The 20,969-nt window shown below is 44.8% G+C and overlaps 1 protein-coding gene across 3 annotated transcripts in view; it reads left to right on the top strand.

Annotated features, from left to right (window-relative positions):
* FARP1 (FERM, ARH/RhoGEF and pleckstrin domain protein 1) overlaps positions 1–20,969 on the top strand; it is a 576,707-nt gene that overhangs the window by 423,522 nt on the left and 132,216 nt on the right. For 2 of the 3 annotated variants that reach the window (XM_086947877.1, XM_086947878.1), the window contains exons 15-16: positions 6,671–6,790; positions 18,802–18,935. In XM_086947877.1, the coding sequence (XP_086804003.1) occupies positions 6,671–6,790; positions 18,802–18,935 (254 nt within the window). The remainder of the gene's footprint in view (positions 1–6,670; positions 6,791–18,801; positions 18,936–20,969) is intronic. The other variant, XM_086947879.1, reaches the window with a different exon arrangement.

Below are 20,969 nucleotides of genomic sequence, written 5' to 3'. Positions count from 1 at the left end.
TGCCCATTTTGTTATATTAGGCCGCATTCCTATTAGAGCAGTTGACCATCATAGGCTCAGGATGGCCAGATTCTGGTTAAGATTTTAGGCATAACCTCTCTTCCTTTAAGATGTACATTTTGTTTATTTGCCTTGTCTGCAAATCTGGCCTCGAGTTGGACCTCCTTGATGTACGTTGGACATCCCTGCTTTACAACTTTGACACTTTTAGTTGCAAAACGCCATTGTTCAAGAGCTTGTTTTCACTGTGAGGACGCAAAAGTATATCCAGTTATAATATGGGAGCATCAATACTGAACACAGCGCTTGTATGTCTCACCTACCAGACCGCACACACTGTTTGCCTGCCAAAGACCTTTTGTGGGCATCCCAAAAAATTACAGTGGGCTTACAGCCTGCATTTGCTTACAATTGGCTATCGTTAATTTTAATCTTATTTTCTTGCTTCTTTTTGGATTAATTGCCTTCCTCTTCCTGTGTTTTGACCTTGCCCGGAACATAGCCTTATTACCATCCTTTTGAGTGACTTATTTTTATCCTTTAGCTGCTCACTTTTAGAGAATTACTTTATCCCTATTTTTGCCTAAGCACTCCATGAAAGTGTACGTATGCGTCAACCCCATCAAGCTCGTCCACACCCTCAATTTGTGTTGCTTTCTCCCCTACCCTTGTGTTGCTCTATTCCTTGTGTGCTCTTTTGTTCCCCTCTTTCGACAACCAGGTTTATTTTTATTCATTCACCCCCTCCCCCATGGCCACATCCCATTGCTTCCTTCTTCCCGCTCCCCCATCTCCTACTTCATTCCACCTGTGGTCCTTTTATTTTATTTTGTTGTTGTTGGAAAGCATGGCCACAAATTGTTGCTGGCCCTTACGCTTACAAAAAAAAACGTTTTTTGCTACTCCGATTTCATTTTATTTTATTTGATGATCCATCTTAGTTTGATTAACTAAAACAAATGGTGCCTGCGTCATTTTGTAGGTGTGTGCATGAGTTTTGACACATGTCCACGTATATATCATCATATGTGTTTATGAAATGATGCCTCTGCCAGCAGTTGCATGATTGTGCCTTTTATTTTGCTTTTTTAATGATGCTGCAACAGCATCAGCACAAAAACTTCGTTTAGATTTAAGTTTAAGTCCTACTATGCTTTACAAACCCTCAGGATTCCCTGAAAAACTCTGTTCAACTACACAGCTGCAGTCTTGGTGAGGGGAGACAATCTAAGGACTATGACGAGAAAGACTGGGCTTTAGTAATGAAGATTAATGGTTCTTATCAGGTCACTATGACCTTGTCTGTTCTCTGTAACACATGGATTTAGAAAAGGGGGGTGGTGATGAACAGAGTGTCTGAGTTAAACAGACCACTCTTACCCAGTCCAAAGATCAGGGCTTGATCCATCACCGTTATTTATCTCACTGCCCCATCCCAGCTCAGAACCTGGCTATATGCAAATCAGTCTGTCCCTGGCCCAGTGCATCATGGGAACAGGGCAGACTAAACTACCAAGCCAATTCTTCACCAGAAAGGATCTAGCCCTGATCTCTTGACTGGGTGAGAGTATTCTGTTTAATTCAGAGACTCTGTCCCTCACCACCCCTTGTTGTAAATATTTTTGTCCACCCTAAGCGTGGAAGGGTATACTCAGATGTGAGTCCCTTGCTCATTGCACCATCAGGATTCAAGCAAGCCGGGCCGAAGAGGCTGAAATGCCAGAAACCGGTCCCCGGTAGCTTGTTTCCTTCCCAGTGTAAGAATTGGCTTTTGTAGTTTGGTTTGCCCTGTTCCCATCATGCACTGGGACAGGAACAGACTAATTTGCATACAGCCAGGTTCTGAAACTGGGATGGTGCAGTGAGCTAAAAAACGGTGTTGGATCTAGCCCTGATCTCTTGACTGGGTGAGAGTATTCTGTTTAATTCAGAGACTCTGTCCCTCACCACCCCTTGTTGTAAATATTTTTGTCCACCCTAAGCGTGGAAGGGTATACTCAGATGTGAGTCCCTTGCTCATTGCACCATCAGGATTCAAGCAAGCCGGGCCGAAGAGGCTGAAATGCCAGAAACCGGTCCCCGGTAGCTTGTTTCCTTCCCAGTGTAAGAATTGGCTTTTGTAGTTTGGTTTGCCCTGTTCCCATCATGCACTGGGACAGGAACAGACTAATTTGCATACAGCCAGGTTCTGAAACTGGGATGGTGCAGTGAGCTAAAAAACGGTGTTGGATCTAGCCCTGATCTCTTGACTGGGTGAGAGTATTCTGTTTAATTCAGAGACTCTGTCCCTCACCACCCCTTGTTGTAAATATTTTTGTCCACCCTAAGCGTGGAAGGGTATACTCAGATGTGAGTCCCTTGCTCATTGCACCATCAGGATTCAAGCAAGCCGGGCCGAAGAGGCTGAAATGCCAGAAACCGGTCCCCGGTAGCTTGTTTCCTTCCCAGTGTAAGAATTGGCTTTTGTAGTTTGGTTTGCCCTGTTCCCATCATGCACTGGGACAGGAACAGACTAATTTGCATACAGCCAGGTTCTGAAACTGGGATGGTGCAGTGAGCTAAAAAACGGTGTTGGATCTAGCCCTGATCTCTTGACTGGGTGAGAGTATTCTGTTTAATTCAGAGACTCTGTCCCTCACCACCCCTTGTTGTAAATATTTTTGTCCACCCTAAGCGTGGAAGGGTATACTCAGATGTGAGTCCCTTGCTCATTGCACCATCAGGATTCAAGCAAGCCGGGCCGAAGAGGCTGAAATGCCAGAAACCGGTCCCCGGTAGCTTGTTTCCTTCCCAGTGTAAGAATTGGCTTTTGTAGTTTGGTTTGCCCTGTTCCCATCATGCACTGGGACAGGAACAGACTAATTTGCATACAGCCAGGTTCTGAAACTGGGATGGTGCAGTGAGCTAAAAAACAGTGTTGGATCTAGCCCTGATCTCTTGACTGGGTGAGAGTATTCTGTTTAATTCAGAGACTCTGTCCCTCACCACCCCTTGTTGTAAATATTTTTGTCCACCCTAAGCGTGGAAGGGTATACTCAGATGTGAGTCCCTTGCTCATTGCACCATCAGGATTCAAGCAAGCCGGGCCGAAGAGGCTGAAATGCCAGAAACCGGTCCCCGGTAGCTTGTTTCCTTCCCAGTGTAAGAATTGGCTTTTGTAGTTTGGTTTGCCCTGTTCCCATCATGCACTGGGACAGGAACAGACTAATTTGCATACAGCCAGGTTCTGAAACTGGGATGGTGCAGTGAGCTAAAAAAACGGTGTTGGATCTAGCCCTGATCTCTTGACTGGGTGAGAGTATTCTGTTTAATTCAGAGACTCTGTCCCTCACCACCCCTTGTTGTAAATATTTTTGTCCACCCTAAGCGTGGAAGGGTATACTCAGATGTGAGTCCCTTGCTCATTGCACCATCAGGATTCAAGCAAGCCGGGCCGAAGAGGCTGAAATGCCAGAAACCGGTCCCCGGTAGCTTGTTTCCTTCCCAGTGTAAGAATTGGCTTTTGTAGTTTGGTTTGCCCTGTTCCCATCATGCACTGGGACAGGAACAGACTAATTTGCATACAGCCAGGTTCTGAAACTGGGATGGTGCAGTGAGCTAAAAAACGGTGTTGGATCTAGCCCTGATCTCTTGACTGGGTGAGAGTATTCTGTTTAATTCAGAGACTCTGTCCCTCACCACCCCTTGTTGTAAATACTCTGTAACACATGGCCTGTATGACAAATTGCCCATTCTTGAAAACATCATCAAGGCTGTGTGGGTTTTTGGCAGCTATTACTGCCTCACCAGCCCCCCTCGGGTCATTGGAAATAAAGGATTATCTGCTAATTGTAAACTTGGGACATACAATTATGCAAGGCTTGCCTTTCTGCTACACTCACACACAGCTCGATGTTTGATATGTAAGGTGTATTTGATGATGGAGTCTAAGAAGCGGAATGTAGTGTCCAGCTTGTGGAGTGGCGGTCTCAGTCTGATACCCTACAACCAACAGATGAGGAGCAAAGCTTTCAGGTTTCAGCAAAAACATGGTAAAGTGACATTACGTCAGGTGCTGTGTTATTGAGGCTCTAGCATGCAGTACTTGCCCACCACTCAACCATAGTGAAGGAAATCATGATGACCTTGGCTGTGGCACTTGAGAATAAAAATGCATGCTGTACATGTAGACCACCATTGCCAACACTACTGGGGTAAAGGCCTGATGCATGGAATTGTAGAAGGGTGTGTACTGTAAAAGACCTGGCAGAGTATTCTCTAAGATGGCCGAAAATGTGAAGCACAATCTTGTGGTTAACCCTGTATCGCCAAAAGCAGGCCTCGACATGCATCTGAAGCCAACAGCAGGATTTGGACAAAAAATATGCCACTTTCCTCACAACACAAAATCCAACAAATGGTCCACAAGCTGACAAATTGACTGTCTTGATTGTCTTGGAAGTGGCGGCAAGATGGACACCCCAGTGGTGCCAACAGCCCCCATGAAGAGATTGGCAGACCAAAGGAAAAAAACAACCTTTCCCCAAAAACGAATATAGCCCTTGAGTTTCAATATTGACCTATCCTTAACAAGAAATGAAATGAGGAAGCCAGTCAGCTTATACCGAGGTGTCCAGTGGCACTATAGGAGAAACAAAAACCTATAGAGCTGCCTGCAGGGTTAAAAAATCAACCAGAACTGCCCCTGTATCAGTGGAATGACAGATCACGTACTTCATAAGGAACATTTTTGATAATGATATCTACTACTGGCATCAAGAGTGCATGTGCTGCTAAATCATATTTTTTAAAATAAATGCATCACACCCCAGACAGCACATCAAACAAAACCTTTCCATTAGCATGTCACGAAGAAAGAAAAAAATGATCTATTAACTTTTCATGTGGTGCTTCAGCACACCAAACCATTGAACTTAATTATGGTCCTGAAATCCAAAGATCAAGATGGCTATAATTTCTGACTATGCACACCCAAGTGCATAGTAATCATGAGATCCTCTAAAGAAATAGGCAAGGCTCCTAAGAATCAGCACTCCTTAGTAGACCAGGTAGAGCAAAGCAAGCACCTCCCTGGGACAGAAACCCAGAGATTGGGTCATCAGCCATATTCCTTTAGAGCAAAGAGGCTAATTCCTTCACTACACACCTGCCAAGAAAAGGCATGAAAACCTTAAAAAAAACATACAGCTGCCAATGCCTTCCTTAATTATGCCTGTTAGAAAACAAACATAGATGCTGATAACCAGAGAAGCCCTTGCTCCACTTTAGAGGGCAAATGTATGATGCTAGCCGAGGCAGAAAATGACTCCGTAAGAGTTTAGAAAAACATTTGAGTTAATTTTGTTAATGTAAGCCATGTACATTTACTCTGTTTTGAATGAAAGGATAACAAATTACCTAGTTTAGACTTGGTTAACCACATGGACTGTTCCGACACAACAGACCATGGAGTATAAAAGGGCGAGAAACACTGGAATGGAATAATCTCAAATATAACAACTATAAGTGCTATAATCGAACATTAAGAAATACTATTAAAACTAGGTTAGCCTGGATCCATTCTGCAGTGCAGAGGATCTATCTACTGCATCTACCACAGATGTGACGGCATCTGGCTCTATACGGTGCAATCTGGCGCATTGGAGTCAGTTCTCGTTTCTCTTTGCCTCATCGAACAGGTCTGATGCTCTGTGTATGGTCAATAGAAATTATGGACAAAGAGAGGAAGACATTTTGAAGGCTGATAAACTTATTTCCTCATGATACAGAATGCAAATGCCCTTGACGCATCGCCTCGCCAAAGGAGGACATTCCATACCCCTCAGGCCCACCTTCATAAGAAACCTGTACTCTTACATTTCTGGTACAGAAAATTGCACGCTGCTGAGAAAAAGTTCAACGTCTTGATTGGAATCCTGCAGCTCTCCTCAGTGTCTCTGTAATCATTGGTGCCCTTAAAGAAGCACTCCAGAGGCATTTCAAGCAAGCACTCTAGAAGTCTGTTCAGGCTGCCTGGCCGAAACCCCTTTCAGAGCTGGCAGTCTACAGACAAACTGCATGGCACTAAATGCCTATGCCTTAGACCCAAAATTGTTTGTCAACATACCCAGAAACCTAGCAGGTCTTCGTGTTGCCCGCAATTCAGTATGGAAAGGAAGACGCACAATCCAGCAGTGTCATATTTTGTTTGTTTCATATCGGTCTGCTTCCTTCGATGTCTGCCCTAATCCTACCCAGTCTTGTTTCACACTTAAAAGAAACATTGATAATGTTCTTGAGGTGATTCTGATCCAACCACAGTAATGCAAGCATGTGATTGTGTGGAGATACAAGACTGTATGAAGATATCAAATTGCAAAACCACTGTTGCAGGTATGTAACTTTGTGTTTGCCACACAATATTTGTCAGAAAGCTACAGCCCTACAACCCAATGCCTCTCCTCTAAGGACACATTCTATTTCATTTGGTTGTAAGGAGAACTTGCTAAACAAATATAAGAAATATTTTTTTTAAAAATCAGATTGCATGTAGCATGCAAGCCAGCAAAGCACTGAGTAGTTTACTGCAATACAGCATGACTTTAGTCCTTGAGTAGCCTCGGACTGAAAGAAAGCAGCCTGAACCTTGTTTGTGTTTGTCTTAAAAGGAACCTCAGCCTTATAAAAGTAGATCGGCACTTTTCCCTCTTCTGTATTTCAGAGATTCCCTACTAACAAAGCTTACTTCATTGCGAAGGAGGTGTCAACAACAGAACGAACGTATCTGAAAGATCTTGAAGTGATCACATCGGTAAGTTTGAATTTTGCCTGCACAATTTTAACACCTTTTCACAATTCTGCCAATTTTAGATGACAATTTTTTTTAATTGTATTTTCAGATACAATCGTACTAGAGAGAGACCGGCATTACAGTCTTAGATACCTAAACCATAGCCCTTTCAACCCTCCAACCCCAAACATTAAGGACCTGATTAAGATGTCGGTCGGAGGCTTCCTGACCAACATGGTAGGTTTAAAGTCTGACTGCTGTATTATGATTACGACGGTTGGAGTTTAAACCGACTGGGGAGTCCACTGCACTTAAGGAGCCCATTGGCCAGTCCGACAGTGCTCATAATCCCTTAAGGATGGTGTTTCCGCCATCGGGATTATGATGTCAGTTTCCGACAGCCAATCCAAGTTGGCCTTTCCGACATGTATTGGCTGTTGGAAACTGACTTTAGAGGCCCCTAGCAGGGCCCCTTTCCCCCCTGGCCCTCCGCATTTGGATCTGGGGGGCACTAAACATCCCTGCATGTGTGACATCAATGGGAGTTTATGCGGAAGGTGGTTTCGGCCCACCGCTCAAGCTTCCGTTGAAAAATGGAAGTTTGAGACCGCACCATGTGTGGTCACATCCTAATGGAGTTGTCAGAACTGCTGACCTATAATTGAGCGGTTCCCTCCCCGAAATGTTGTCTGTCGAGGCAACTCCGACCAACACAGAATTAGGTACTTTATGCCTGTTTCCCTAAATGATATTCCTTGGCCTTTCTATAAGAAGTCCCCTTAGTTCCTGGAACTCCTGAAAGTTTTTTTTTATTGATCTTTTTGTTACCACTAGTTTATGCTGATTGGCTTTGATGTCCTCTTTCTCTTTATTTGTTTCTATTCGTTTTCCTGCAGACAAGCACCACTAGAGTCACAATACCCTCTCCAAAAGGTTACATTTATTCTAAAAACATCCACTTTCCCCTGCTTGCATGTAGAACATTCATGTAATCATTTAGCAGATGTCTTTTCTTCTTTAATCGTAAAAGTTATTATTGACCTATGGGAATATCAGGTTTATGTTCAATCAAGTAGTGAAAATAATTCTTACTAGCTGTTAAATAGATATGTCTTAGTCTGTTAAGTTCAATGTTTTCTTCTTGTAAGTTGTACATTTATGTTGTGCATGAGATGACGATGAAGGGGGTAAAAGCACGGGGGGGGGTTTGATCATCAGTCGATCAGAAGAGGCAGTAAGACCCCAATAAGATTGTCAGTCTCGGGAGTAATAGCATTCAATCATATATTGCCTTTCAGAATTTAAGTTTTTTTTTGTCTGGAATATTTTATCCCTGAATGGTGCTTTATGCCGATTCCTTTGAAAACATCTCATGTTTTTTACATTGGTGAATAATTGTTCTAACATTCTATGAAGCATGTAAGACGACTATTAGACCAGCTGCTCTGAATTTTATGAACTCACATTGTAGACACGGTCTAGTGAAAACCACTACTAGCACTTTTCAAAAACGTTAATGACTGTTACCCTTATCAGGCAGGCTTGGAGTCCAGTTGGTTAAGAATTCAGGTCATTAAAACACGTAGTTGCTTCCCTAATTTGTCATTTTATTGAGCTGCTAATAAATTATAGTGTAACTTGGAATGACACAATTTTAATTCCTACTTGGATCGTCATGGTTACTGACCCACAAAGAAGTGATTGACCATTGTGAAACATCTCCAATAGTAATCTGTTAGAAATTTCTAACAAGTTAGAGCTTTATGATTACAAGAGACACTAGCCGATTATGAGCTCTATTGCAGCCCCACCATTCACGCGGACATCTTTTCTGTGATGAGGAGAGGACCCACTGGTGAAACATGCCAGTACGAATGGCTGATCGTCTGTCGTCCTCTTAAGTCAGTATTTGTGGTCTCAGAGCTGGCAGCCTGTTCCATTTTAAAGTGACTGTCTATTTTGATAGAAATTCTTGTGGTATAGCATAGGAACTAAAGCTTTAATCAGTGGTTGTGGATGTATGCAAGAGAGAATATATTGTAGCCCCTTATAAAAGTATTGCTCTCATTTCTTCTTTAGTTGCAGAGATCTTCATGGGAAAAAATAGTTTCCTTGTAGGGAAAAGAAAGTATCAATGCAGTCATGCAATGTCATTTTCACATGTGCATCTATATTCACATGCTGTGTATTGTCCTGCTATGTAGTGGTTGGGTCCAAAAGTATCTGTAGTAGTCCTTTTTAGGTTTCGCTGGGGGGCGGAGCCGTTAGGCTCCTCCTCCAGAGAAATCTGTAGTTTCTAGTATGGGTGACTTGAACACGCCTCTCTGCTTCATTGGCTAGCTCCATAAATGGAGGCTAGCCATTGGAACAGAGAGGCGTCCGTCAATGCCGGACCAGACACGGGGGCGTTCCCGAGATTCTTTGGCTTTTGCCGACGTCACGCGACGCCGGGAACGCCCCCGTGTCTGGTCCGGCCGTGTTTGCTGCTGTCCTGCCTTGTGTCCCTCCTCCCGCCGTTTCCCGCCTCCCTCCCGCCGTCCGTTCCTCTCGTGTCCTTTCCCGCCCCCCTCCCGCCCCCTGTGTCTTCTCCCGCCCCCTCCCGCCGTCCGTTCCTCTCCCGCCCCCCCCCGTGTCCTCGTAGGTGCTGCCGCCATTTTTTAAAATTTTTTTTTAATCCGCGGCTGCCCACGCCGCACTTGTGCCAATTTTCGTGCCTCACGCCCCCTGTGTCCTCTCCCGCCCCCTCCCGCCGTCCGTTCCTCTCCCGCCCCCCCGTGTCCTCGTAGGTGCTGCCGCCCGTCAGCTGCTCGGCACCTTGGCCGAGGCACGAAGGGGCTGCGACCGCATTGGTGGCTCGTCGACAGAGGCGCGCTCTGATTGGCCGCTGCAGTGGGCCTGTCCCCGTGAGCTGCGCCGCCGTTGGTTGGAGCCTCGCCGCGTCATCAGGATCTGCCCCGGGAGCCGCGCTGTGAGTGGCTGACTCCGGGGGAACCCTCGACGTCAGCGGAGGCCAGTGGGAGCTGCGACAGGGGCCGTGCCTGCGAGGTATTATTGTTCAGGTCTTCTGCCACGACCCGCTTTGCACCACCCAGGGAGTCACCTCAAATTCCCAGCTGCCCTTTGGTTTTAGCCTACCAGGTTCTACCCCCTAGAGCAGCTTGAGTGTTATGGCCTAATTCTCTGTCTCAGTAGGCTTCTGCTTCATAGTCGTTTCACCTCCCCTGCTGCCAGAATTCCGCCTCTGCCTCATCCCTGCTTTCAACCCCCACTTTGCTGTGGGACCTCGCCCCCACTTCAGGTAAGTGTCCCTCCTGCGCTCTTCTCCACTCTTCCTTGCTGCAGAGTCTGCATGCTTCACCGCAGCTCACTCGAGGACGTTCTCGATACTTGCGGCCTTCTCCCCGTTGTCATCCGCCTCCGCACTGTCTCCGCCTCCTCACCCTCCGCTCCTGCTCCATTGCGGTGTGCTCCGCTCTCCGACATCAGTTGAGCACCCCTCTTTTTGCCGCAGTGCTTCTCATCACCTCTGGGGTTTATTGATTTGTCCTGGGGCCTCCCAACTCCGTCGTCAGGCCGCCTTTGGTTACCTCTGCCTGACAGCAGCGTCTACCACAACAGACTACCCCTGCCTCGAGTTGCTTTAGAGGGGGCCTTGAGTCGTCGGTCTCGGCATCCTCAGGGCTAACAACACTCTTTGTCGGCCGCAGCCTCCATGGATCACACGGCAGCGGCACAGTCCCGCCATAGTTGCCTCTTCGCAGGTCTCCAATACGAGCCTTCGGGGTCGGAATGCCGCCTGGTTCCTGCCGCAGCTTGCCTGCCGCGGGGCTCCATTCATTGGAGCTGATCCTAGATGTACTGCATCGGACTTGGCTAGGGGACAGATCACCTCTCTCCTACCTCTGTATCTGCATCCGGACTCTTCACTCCTCAGCTAGCGGCCACTGTTCTTGGCTACCATGAGACCGTCTCTTCATTTCCCTTGTGTGTAGAGCCCCCCTCTCACTTCATTGCTATTTCTCCTTCTTTCTTTTTCTTACTCTCTCTCCATCCCTTCCTCTCCCTCCCTAACTCTTTTCTTCCCTCCCTTCGTCTCCCCCTCTCTCTCCCTCCCTCCTTCCTCTCTCCCTCCCAGCCTCCCTCCCTGCCTCTCTTTGTCCCTCCTACTCATCATCCCTCCCTCCTTTCCTCTCTCGCTCCCTTTCTTCCTCCCTCCCTTTCTTCCTCCCTCCCTCCCCTCCCTCCCTCCTTTCCTCCCTCCGTCCCTCTTTTCTTCCATTCCTCTCTCCAGTCCCCCTCTCTCAACACCTCCCTCCCTCTCCACCTCCCACCCCACCTCACTCCCTCTCTCCCTCACTACCTCTCTCCATCCCTCCCTCTCTCCGTCCGTCCCTCTCTCTACCACCCTTCGTCTCTCTACCTTCCTCCGTCCATCCCTCTCTCCCTCCCTGCCTTCCTCTCTCCCTCCCTCTCTGTCCCGCCCCCTCCCTCTCTGTCCCTCCCTCTCTCTCCCTCGCTGCCTCCCTCTCTCCCCCTCGCTGCCTTCCTCTCTCCCCCGTCCCTCTCTCTCTCCCTCCCTCGTCTCTCTCTCCCTCCCTCCATCTCTCCCTCTACCTCCCCCCTTCCGTCCCTCCCTCCCTCTCTCCCTCCCTCTCTCCCTCCCTCTCTCCCTGCCTCTCTCCCCCCTGCCTCCCTTCCTCTCTTCCTCCCTCACACTCTCCGTACCCCCCTCTCTGTACCCCCTCTCTCCCTCTCGCTCTCCCTCTCTCCCTCCCTCTCTCTCTCTCCCCCTCTCCCCCTCTCTCCATCTCTCCCTCTCTCCCTCCGCCCCTCCCTCTCTCCCCTGCCCCCCTCCCTTCCTCTCTTCTTCCCTCACACTCTCCGTACCCCCTCTCTCCCTACCTCTCTTCCTCACTCTTTTGCTCTCATTCGCTTTCACCCTCTGTGTCTCGGAGACTCCCTCATGCTATCGGTCCATAAGCCTGAAGACTACTTAAGGAAGCCTGGGACCCACAATTCCCTGGAGCTCGTGGGGGATCAGTACCACTGAACCCCCTGAGATGTGAAACCGAACCCACTGCACCCTCTTATGTGTGAGCTGCTGCTATGTTACGATATTCTAAATACACCTCACTGTCTCCGAATATTACATATAAACACACATTTTGAATTTGGACGAGTGCCCCTGTGCACTGTCAGTGATCTGGCCAAAGAGGGCACGAACTACCTGAAACTGGATCATAAATCCAAGATGTTCCAAACAGGGTCCCCAAAAATACGTTTGGCCCAGAGCCCCCAAAATCCTTAAAATGTCCCTGATGACAGCACTGTAGTGATGGACTTCCATTCCTGGAACGTGCCAAACCTGGACCATAGGGCATCCCGACTGACCATACATCCTCCTCCCGGTGACGGGATCAAGTTCCTTCATAGCTCATCCTGCAAAGTGGTTCACTTCAAGGCGTTCAGGTGCGTTCATTGTGTCTGGTGGTTTTGAAAAGCGCCAGATTAGGAATATTGGGGTTTTAAGCGTTGTACAATACAGCGCCCCTACACTCAAATCACACAAGGTCAGGTAGGTGAAAGGAGAGATGAGACTTCATGCCCATTCAATCCACAGGGTTTATTCTAATACTGGCAGCGGGAGGAGCTTGTGTACCAATTACATAGATGCCGCCAAAAGGGAACAAGCATTTACAATGCAATGGTCTCGGCATTCTTAAAGTTAGAGCTATTGGCATTGCTCATGACATTATTTTTATTTATGCTTTTGTTTTTAAAACATAAATAAATGGCATTGTCATTTACAATGCCTATAGCAGGTCATAAGCCTCCTTTTGTTGGAGTCTCCTGGCTGTCAGCAGTCAGGAGCCTCACACCTGATGCAAATGGAGCGGAGGGCTCTGTGCGTGTGTTTGGGGAGCTCTTTGCGTGTGTGTGGGGGGCTCTTGTGTGTGGGGGGCTCTTGTGTGTGGGGGGCTCTTGTGTGTGGGGGGCTCTTGTGTGTGGGGGGCTCTTGTGTGTGGGGGGCTCTTGTGTGTGTGGGGGGCTCTTGCGTGTGTGTGGGGGGCTCTTGCGTGTGGGGGAATCTTGCGTGTGCGTGGGGGGCTCTTGTGTCTGTGGGGGGCTCTTGCGTGTGTGGGGGCTTTTGCGTGTGTGGGGGTCTATTGCATGTGTGGGGGGCTCTTGCGTGTGTGTGGGGGGCTCTTGCGTGTGTGTGGGGGGCTCTTGCGTGTGTGTGTGGGGGGGGGCTCTTGCGTGTGTGTGTGGGGGGGCTCTTGTGTGGTGTGTGGGGGGGCTCTTGTGTGGTCTGTGTAGGGGGCTCTTGTGTGGTGTGTGTGTGGGCCTCGTGTGTGTGGGGGGGCTCTTGTGTGGTGTGTGGGGGGGCTCTTGTGTGGTCTGTGTAGGGGGCTCTTGTGTGGTGTGTGTGTGGGCCTCGTGTGTGTGTGGGGGGGCTCTTGTGTGTGTGTGGGGCTCTTGTGTGGGTGTGTGTGTGTGCAAATGCAATACGTCTCGCATTTGCGACAGAGTAAGCTATTGGCATTGTAAATGACAATGCCATATATTTATCTGTTTTCAAAACCAACACATAAATAAAAAGTTTGTCATTTACAATGCCAATAGCTCTAACTTTTCCGAAGGCGAAACCGTTGCATTGTAAATGCTTGTTTCATACTGTGTGTAGTCTTATGACTCAATATGGCATCCATTGCAAGCTCACAATGCCCTCGTACATGATTTCCACCTTAGGTTCTTATTTGTTTTTGTTTTGCTTTGCTTGTTTTTTGTTTTACAACATGAGGTTTTGAGTTGTACATGTGGGCCTTTTGGGGAACAGAAGACTTAAAAAAAAATAAACTACTTTGTGGATTCTGGTGACACCTGGCACTGCTGGATTGAGGGAACAGGTTTGTGCTTGCTAAACTTAGATTGATTCGTAGAATGTGTCATCTTGGAGCCTCCTTCATGCCATTTTAGATTTTGCGCACCCTTTGTAAATTCTCTTCCGAACTGCAACCACTAGCTTGCCATGAACAACAACCAGGATCGAAGCTGAGATCGTTTTTCTCAAGGGGCACCTCTTCAAAAGAAAGTGGTCAAGGAAGACAAACTTATATATTTGTATTTCAAAGAGCACAACAAACCATGTATTTTCTGCAAACAGGATCATGGCAACAATCTTCCCAGAAAAAAAGGTTTTGAGTAAGAAGCAAAGGTAGAGTCCAAGCCTCGTAAGACTCAACAGTGACTAATAAATGACTCTTAAAATCTGCCCTCACAGCATCCACAACAGTGTGTAAATAAAAAACAAAAGTTCAGGAAAAACTATAAAGTCTAATGTGGTTTAATGCAAAAATAGATAGTCAGCATGCAGCAAAACAATGTACCGCTAGTACCTTTTCAACAATCCATAACTTCTGCCCTCAATCAGTTGGAGCATACAATGCTAAAATCCATAAGTTTAGAAAACATTTTTATACATGTTTTTTCTTGTTGCCAGTGAATGTGAATGATAACATGTGATTGATACTGTTACTAAATAAAGCTAAATAATGACCGGGTGTCGGAATCTTCTTACGAGAAAGAACAGGTTAAGTCCTTGAAGATAAGATACAGACAACACAAGCGCCGACTCTACTATTTTCTAAAAATCCCACTTTGTGGTGCTAGTCCTTAGAACAAGGCCACGCTTAACACACAGTTTAAGTGCAATTGAACAACACCATGACTTGTGCATATTGAAAATACTTAGCATAAATGCTAGGCTTAATGTGGTCTGCAATTTAATATAAAAATAACATTCCAACAACATTGCAGTTCAGTAATAAAATGAATATGCATTTGTTTAAGGTATACATTGGCATTTTTATGTTTGTAATAAAAGTGTAACTGTAGGGGCACAGAAATAAGTGATTTTGCTTTCTCAAATGGGAGGCAGAATAAAACATTTCTACCAACAATGGAAGTAAAGAACAGGCAAATGGGTAGGAAATTTGATCAAACGGGAATATTGTATTCGAATTTGTAAATAAATCCCCAACAATAAAGTAAAAATCTCAAAAATACAAACCTAAACCGCTAAAGGTCTTACAACAAGGGATACAAGAACTACTCTTTAAAGACGAAACATCATGACAAAAAAGGCATACAGCAATATATTCCATATATTTTCTCATTCCCCAAAAGGGTTGGACTCAGAACTCTTCAAGGGATGATTTATCTAATGAAAGTTAAATATTTCCTTACAACAATAGGTCTCAAAGATGGGTACTTTCACACTCTGATGTATCTGGTACACAGTACCAAAGATTTTTAATGAAGGGGATACATTACTAGTTCAAGGTCCAGCCCTTTGGCATCACAGTCAGTTGAAAGAAATTCTCCCCAACACCAGAGAAAATAAAACCTTTTATGGGGGCCACATTGGATAATTCTGTGTGCATGGCCAAAGCGATAATTAGTAGAATAAGTGCATTTCAGAATGTGATTCTCCTTTACCAGACATCTCAATCTTTGACAGCGAAAAATCTGATTAAATGGTTGGGGATGGTGGCTTTGTGTTTCCAATTGATTCTAAATTCACAATTGTTTAGGAGACCAGTTCATGAGTGAATAAACAATAAATGGCTGCAAACCCTGGAATAATCTACTGGTTGTCACAAACTTCATAAAAAATGAGTTTCTCTGGTGGCACGTAGAAAACATGACAAGGGGAAGTTAATTCCTCTTACAAGTACCCCGGGTCATCATGGGTCACCATGACAAAACATGCATTGCAACAGGGATGGGGGCAGTCAGAATTTCAGATGCTGTTGTTCTGATACAGATGCTGTAAGGCACGTACATTGCTTGGAGCTAAAAACAGATTATATAATTAACGCAGGACACATGGAAGAGGTTGATTGCACAAAACAATGCATACCACGTGCCAGATGTGGAAACATTTGAAGCAGGCAGCCTAAGTAGGCAAGTGGGTAAAGCCATCGATTTGTTCTCAACACACAAAACTCTAAATGCACAGCTTCAAATCCAGAAGACACGGATGATGGACGGAATGCAGAGAAAATCAAACATTCACCCCCCAATCAAGAAATACGGGTTAAATCCATTGTTCTTTTGCTCACTGTGCCACCCAGTTTGGACCCAGTCATATGCAAATCAGTCTAGACCCTGTTCTTCATGCTTACATTCCAGTCCGAACTGCAAAGCCAGGTCATCCCTGGACCGGAAACAAGCATCTTAGGACCGGTTTCATGGCATCACCCTTTATCAGCCATTCTAACTTGAATCCAGTGACACACTGAGCCTGAGACCCACGTCTGGGCATACCCGGCACACTTAAACGAGAAAGCAAAAGACACAGATGATATACAGATTGCAGAGCAAATCAAACATGTTCGCTACCACCTACAATAAGTGAAAAATGCACCATAGATAAGTTGGTACTGGGCATTTGCGTACTTATTCCCTCCGATAACCTTTATTCTGGAGATGCCTCACCAATACTACATCACCTTAACAATGCACAAGGATCTACTCCCATTACATAGGGTAAACATGTATGAACCAGAACCCTAGACTCTACAGCTGCGAGCCTGGCTCCTGAAATGGTAGTTTAAACACTTATAAATTACCATAGAAAAGCACGATTATCAAGTAAGCAAGAAAACCTTCCAAAAGATGTTTGTGGCGAAATGATACATATATTGCAACTGGTGGACAAAAATACCTACTGGCAAACAATCAGCGGAATGGTAAATATACCTTACATAACATATTTGTTAGAGATGGACTCTTTTTCGCCTTTATAGCAGTCCATATCTTATCCCACTGCAGTGTATACTAAAGTGGTTCTTAAACAAGCATTTGCAATGCAATAGGTCTCTTATTTACCAAACTCTCTTAAATGCGAGACATATTGCATTGTAAATGCTTGTTTGTAAAAGCGCCCATGCGGTGCATTCACGTTAATGTCGGCAGTGCCCCTTTCCTTAGACGAGGAGTGTCTAAAGAAAGAGACACGACCACCATTAAAGTGAAAGCTCGGTATGGCATTTGTTTGTCAAGTTGACAATCATATGTTTTTATTGTGCATACGCCTCATCTAAGGAAAGGGTTGCACCCAACATTAAAGTGAAAGTGCGGCATGGGGCAGTTTAAATAAAAATAAATAAATAGTAACCGCCACTGTATAAGCGTGGCATGCCGCGCTATGAAAAAAAAAATTAAAGCTTTGTGAGAGAGCGTGTTGCAGGCAGGAGAAAACCATTTAAACAAATAGTGCTTGGAGGCTGTAATTAAAGTCTACAGAGTACCAACACATGTAACAGGGGTTATCCTCATGGGACGTTATAAAATGAGACCAGGCGGTACTAAGGAGGGACTACTAAACCTATTGACCAATGAAAAGCCACAGTACCCTAAGGACAATAACACAAGCCAGTTAAATATATTGGAGGAGAGGGGGCGGAGCTTCAAGTCCATACCTGATTACAGCATGCCTCGCAGAGCAGCGCATGCGCTGCCCATGCCCCACCTAAAAAAACAGATCTTTACCGCACCAACCATTAGAAGATTCCTGCAAGGGACTAAAGGCTATACCCTCCACATGGTGTGCCAGCACCTCCATGGTGCTTTAAGGTACTTAAAGTGGCAGGATTTATGAATCCGTTGTTGGAGCCTATGAACAATGCAAGTATAAAACATTTAATGTTAAAAACAGCTTTTTAAATTGCAGTAACCTCGTTAAGGAGCGTTAGTGAATGACAGGGTTTAAGAGTTGAAAAACCTTACCTAAATGTCTTTCAGGAGAAGATGTTCACAAATGCAAATCCATCAGTCATACCAAAGAAAGTCTACCTTCATTGTTTCGAAATTCTACAAGTGCAGCAGATACAACATCCATTAGATGTAAAAAGAGCAGTAATGTATTACACTCAAGGAAAGGTAATCACGTTTTTGTGGCATATGCCCCCTTTAGCACGTGGACCAGCATTCACTAAAGCTATTGGTGCAAGGTGTTTGTGCAAACAATTCAATTATGCTACCACCTGGCAAACAATAAAAATCACATTCAATTTAAGAGCTCATGCGCCAAGAAGGAAGAGAACTACATTCGTCTTCGAGAGAAATGTGCTAAGAGACATTTGTAACGCAGCAGCGTTTTCAAATAAAAATATTTTCACTAAACCTTATTGTGTAGACATTAACACAAAAAAGGAAACTATAGTAGGTCAAGTGATTTTAAAATCTTTTCAAAAACTTCATCAACCCCTCCCCCACAGAGGGAAATATCACTCCATAATCTATGCGCAGCTTTGGTAGCTAGAAGAGGTTTCATGAAACAAAACATACCAGTTACTAATCTGTAGGTATGTTTATGCACCTTGAAGCTCTTCTATGTTCAGATGCCACCCTCTCTCCTGCCTGGTGATGGAGGAAGTAAAAGAAAAAATATCTAAGATGGGAGTCGCGTAGAGGGGCATAGTGGGGTTATGGTCAATGATGTTGAAGTGAATCATACGACTCCACCTACGTTGACGCCTTATAAGGCAGAAAAAAAATACTATAACACTTCTGCACCCAATCAGTAGATGGCGAGATTATGCAGAGCATGTGTATTTAGACGCTGCAAAACAATACTTTTAGGAAAGAAACTGATATCTTGCACACTATGTACAGTTACAGATGCAAAACTGTCTTTGCATACAAGCAGTTTGGAAATCGCATAACATTATCCGGAATACTTCTGGAACCCACAACTGTTACATTTGAAGATATATAAGCTTAGAAACCTTTGTCAATATCAAATAATTAGAGCTGTCCCGTGGAGGAAAAACATTTTAAAATATGCATGAATTAAATTTAAATAACATTATTAGTTTGGAGGGAGACAAGCAGGGTCAATTCAAACTTAATCCCAACCTTTTTCCCTCTTTGCATTGCTTAAATAGGTTATGTTCCTTTCAGTAAATCGTTTGGTTAATTTTTAAATCACCATGTTACCACTAATAATTTCCGTTTCCTTTCAGTGGTTTCAGAGCACAGTGAGCAAAGATGATTCCATGCCAGATACGCTGAAAAATCTCATATTCTCAAGTTTTGATCCCTTATACAAGTTTCACTCAAGTTTTCTGAAGGAAATCGAGCAAAGGCTGGCCTTGTGGTAAGGCTGTTATATTTCACTTTCTAACTGTGGTTTCCTTTCTGTTTACCTAAGTATAATGACAGGGATGGCCATAATTATAGATTTAAAATAACTCCAGTTTTGCGGTTTTACATTACCTCCAGATTTTAGTTTTAAAGAGAGTTACCAATGGTTCAAATCCTCAGAAAAATAAATTGTGAACATTCTATGATGCTGTTGGCTAAAGTTTAAATATGCTTATGTATCTGCTCCATATTCATTGCTATTAATTTAAAAAGTGTGATTCAGGTGATAGGGAGCGGTATATTTATACAGTATTGATGAGGCTTTAGGCACTTATTTCGTATGTCAGAAAGATATTGCATCGTGGTGTAGAATGTACATAGTGTTTCAGAACACCTGGCAAGGCTGCAAAGCACTCCACTTGCCTTCTGGTTCCTGGGCGGCCATTTGGAGTGCATGATAAATAAGGTATTGGTTGCATTTTGGCCTGTGTGAGAAATGTTCGGTGAGATGCATGCGGGTTATAGACCTGTTCTGCCGTGGAGTGTGAACTAATCAATCAGTGTGGTGACGAGTGTGAGGTAGACACTTAAGCAAATGCAGGTGCATACTAATTGTTTAAGGAGTGGTCTGTGTAATATCTTTTAAATGACTATTGCATGAGGATAGAGGATATGTGATGTCATTCCAGGAAGATCTGAAGACCAATCCCCTTCTTAATGAGCTGCCTACATGTAGTTTACATGCGGTGTTATGTAGCACTCGCATTAGTACCACTTAACAGTGCTAATGGGGTTCAGTACATTCTTGTCCAGGTTTAGAGGACTCAGTCAGGAGTCTTGTTTGGTTTTTAAGCTAAGGTGTATTCGTTTAAAATATTTGTGTTTTTAATAATTGATTATTTTGTGTGTTATGAAGGTTGGTGGTTACTGGTGGTTGTTTTAATAAACATTCTAGACACTGTCTGGGTTGTTTGACTCGCCAACTGCCCAGCATGATGTTAATCAAGTGGGCTGACTGTTGGCGAGCCATGATAACAATGTACTGGCCTATGCCAACTGTGTTGGTGAAAAGATATACCGTATTATAATTGTAACCTGTTCAATTGTTGGTTAGCATGTTCAGTAGAGAGCTACCCAACCATCCTTCAGATCTCTTGCTGCATGATGCTGTAGAAAGTCATGTGGGTGATATGTTGGAAGCTATCTTGCTGTCTTCTCAAAGACCCTTCCATCTGCCATTCCGGTTTATCCAGCATGCCATTTTCTAGTTGGCCACCGAGTCCAACCTCAGCGGGCAGCCTTCCATCAATGGTTCCTGCTATTTCCTATCCTAGATGGTTCACCATGTGGAAGTATGCATACACCACAAAAACAACCTGCTTTCTCCAAAATACTGCTCAAGCTCCTTCTGGAAGACCGCTAGTGTTTGGTGCAACCTGCAATCTTCCCCATTGCTGGAGCATGTAGGCTCCCAAGCAGCTCATCACTTTCAAAGCATGTGGATGCAAATAGGTAAAAACTGATCATTGCTAGGTTTGTGGAACTTTAATTAAGCATCCCAGACATAGCTACCATAGTTCCACCTCGTGATCCAATTCGTAGCACCCCACCTACATGAATGGCAGAGTGTCAGTGTTTGCTTCTGACCTTCAGTAGCATCTCTGTAGTCATGGTTGAGTTGACTGGTCCTCAGGAAATCTAATTTGTTGGATCATTAACAACTTGTTATCCATTTGACAAACTGCATGATATTTGGCTGTGCTCTTTTTCTGGTGCATCTTTTCCTTCATTCTATTTTTGCCTAAGGTTGCTTAAGGGTTTCAACGGTTATTCAGGAAAGCCACTTTAGGAGGTGTGTTTTTCCTCTGTTCCAAAATACTATACAACTGTATACCAAAACTGCCATGAAGACACAGGCTGTGTTAATAAAAGTGTGTGTACACACACACACACACACACACACACACACACGCACACACACACACACACAATTACTTGTATTAAAACCAGGCCTGAAAGGGACCTGCATGACACACACACTTTTCTT

This window comes from Lissotriton vulgaris (genome assembly GCF_964263255.1).
Source record: "Lissotriton vulgaris chromosome 8 unlocalized genomic scaffold, aLisVul1.2 SUPER_8_unloc_1, whole genome shotgun sequence".
Lineage (NCBI taxonomy): Eukaryota > Metazoa > Chordata > Amphibia > Caudata > Salamandridae > Lissotriton > Lissotriton vulgaris.
This window is presented reverse-complemented; position numbering and strand designations above follow the sequence as displayed.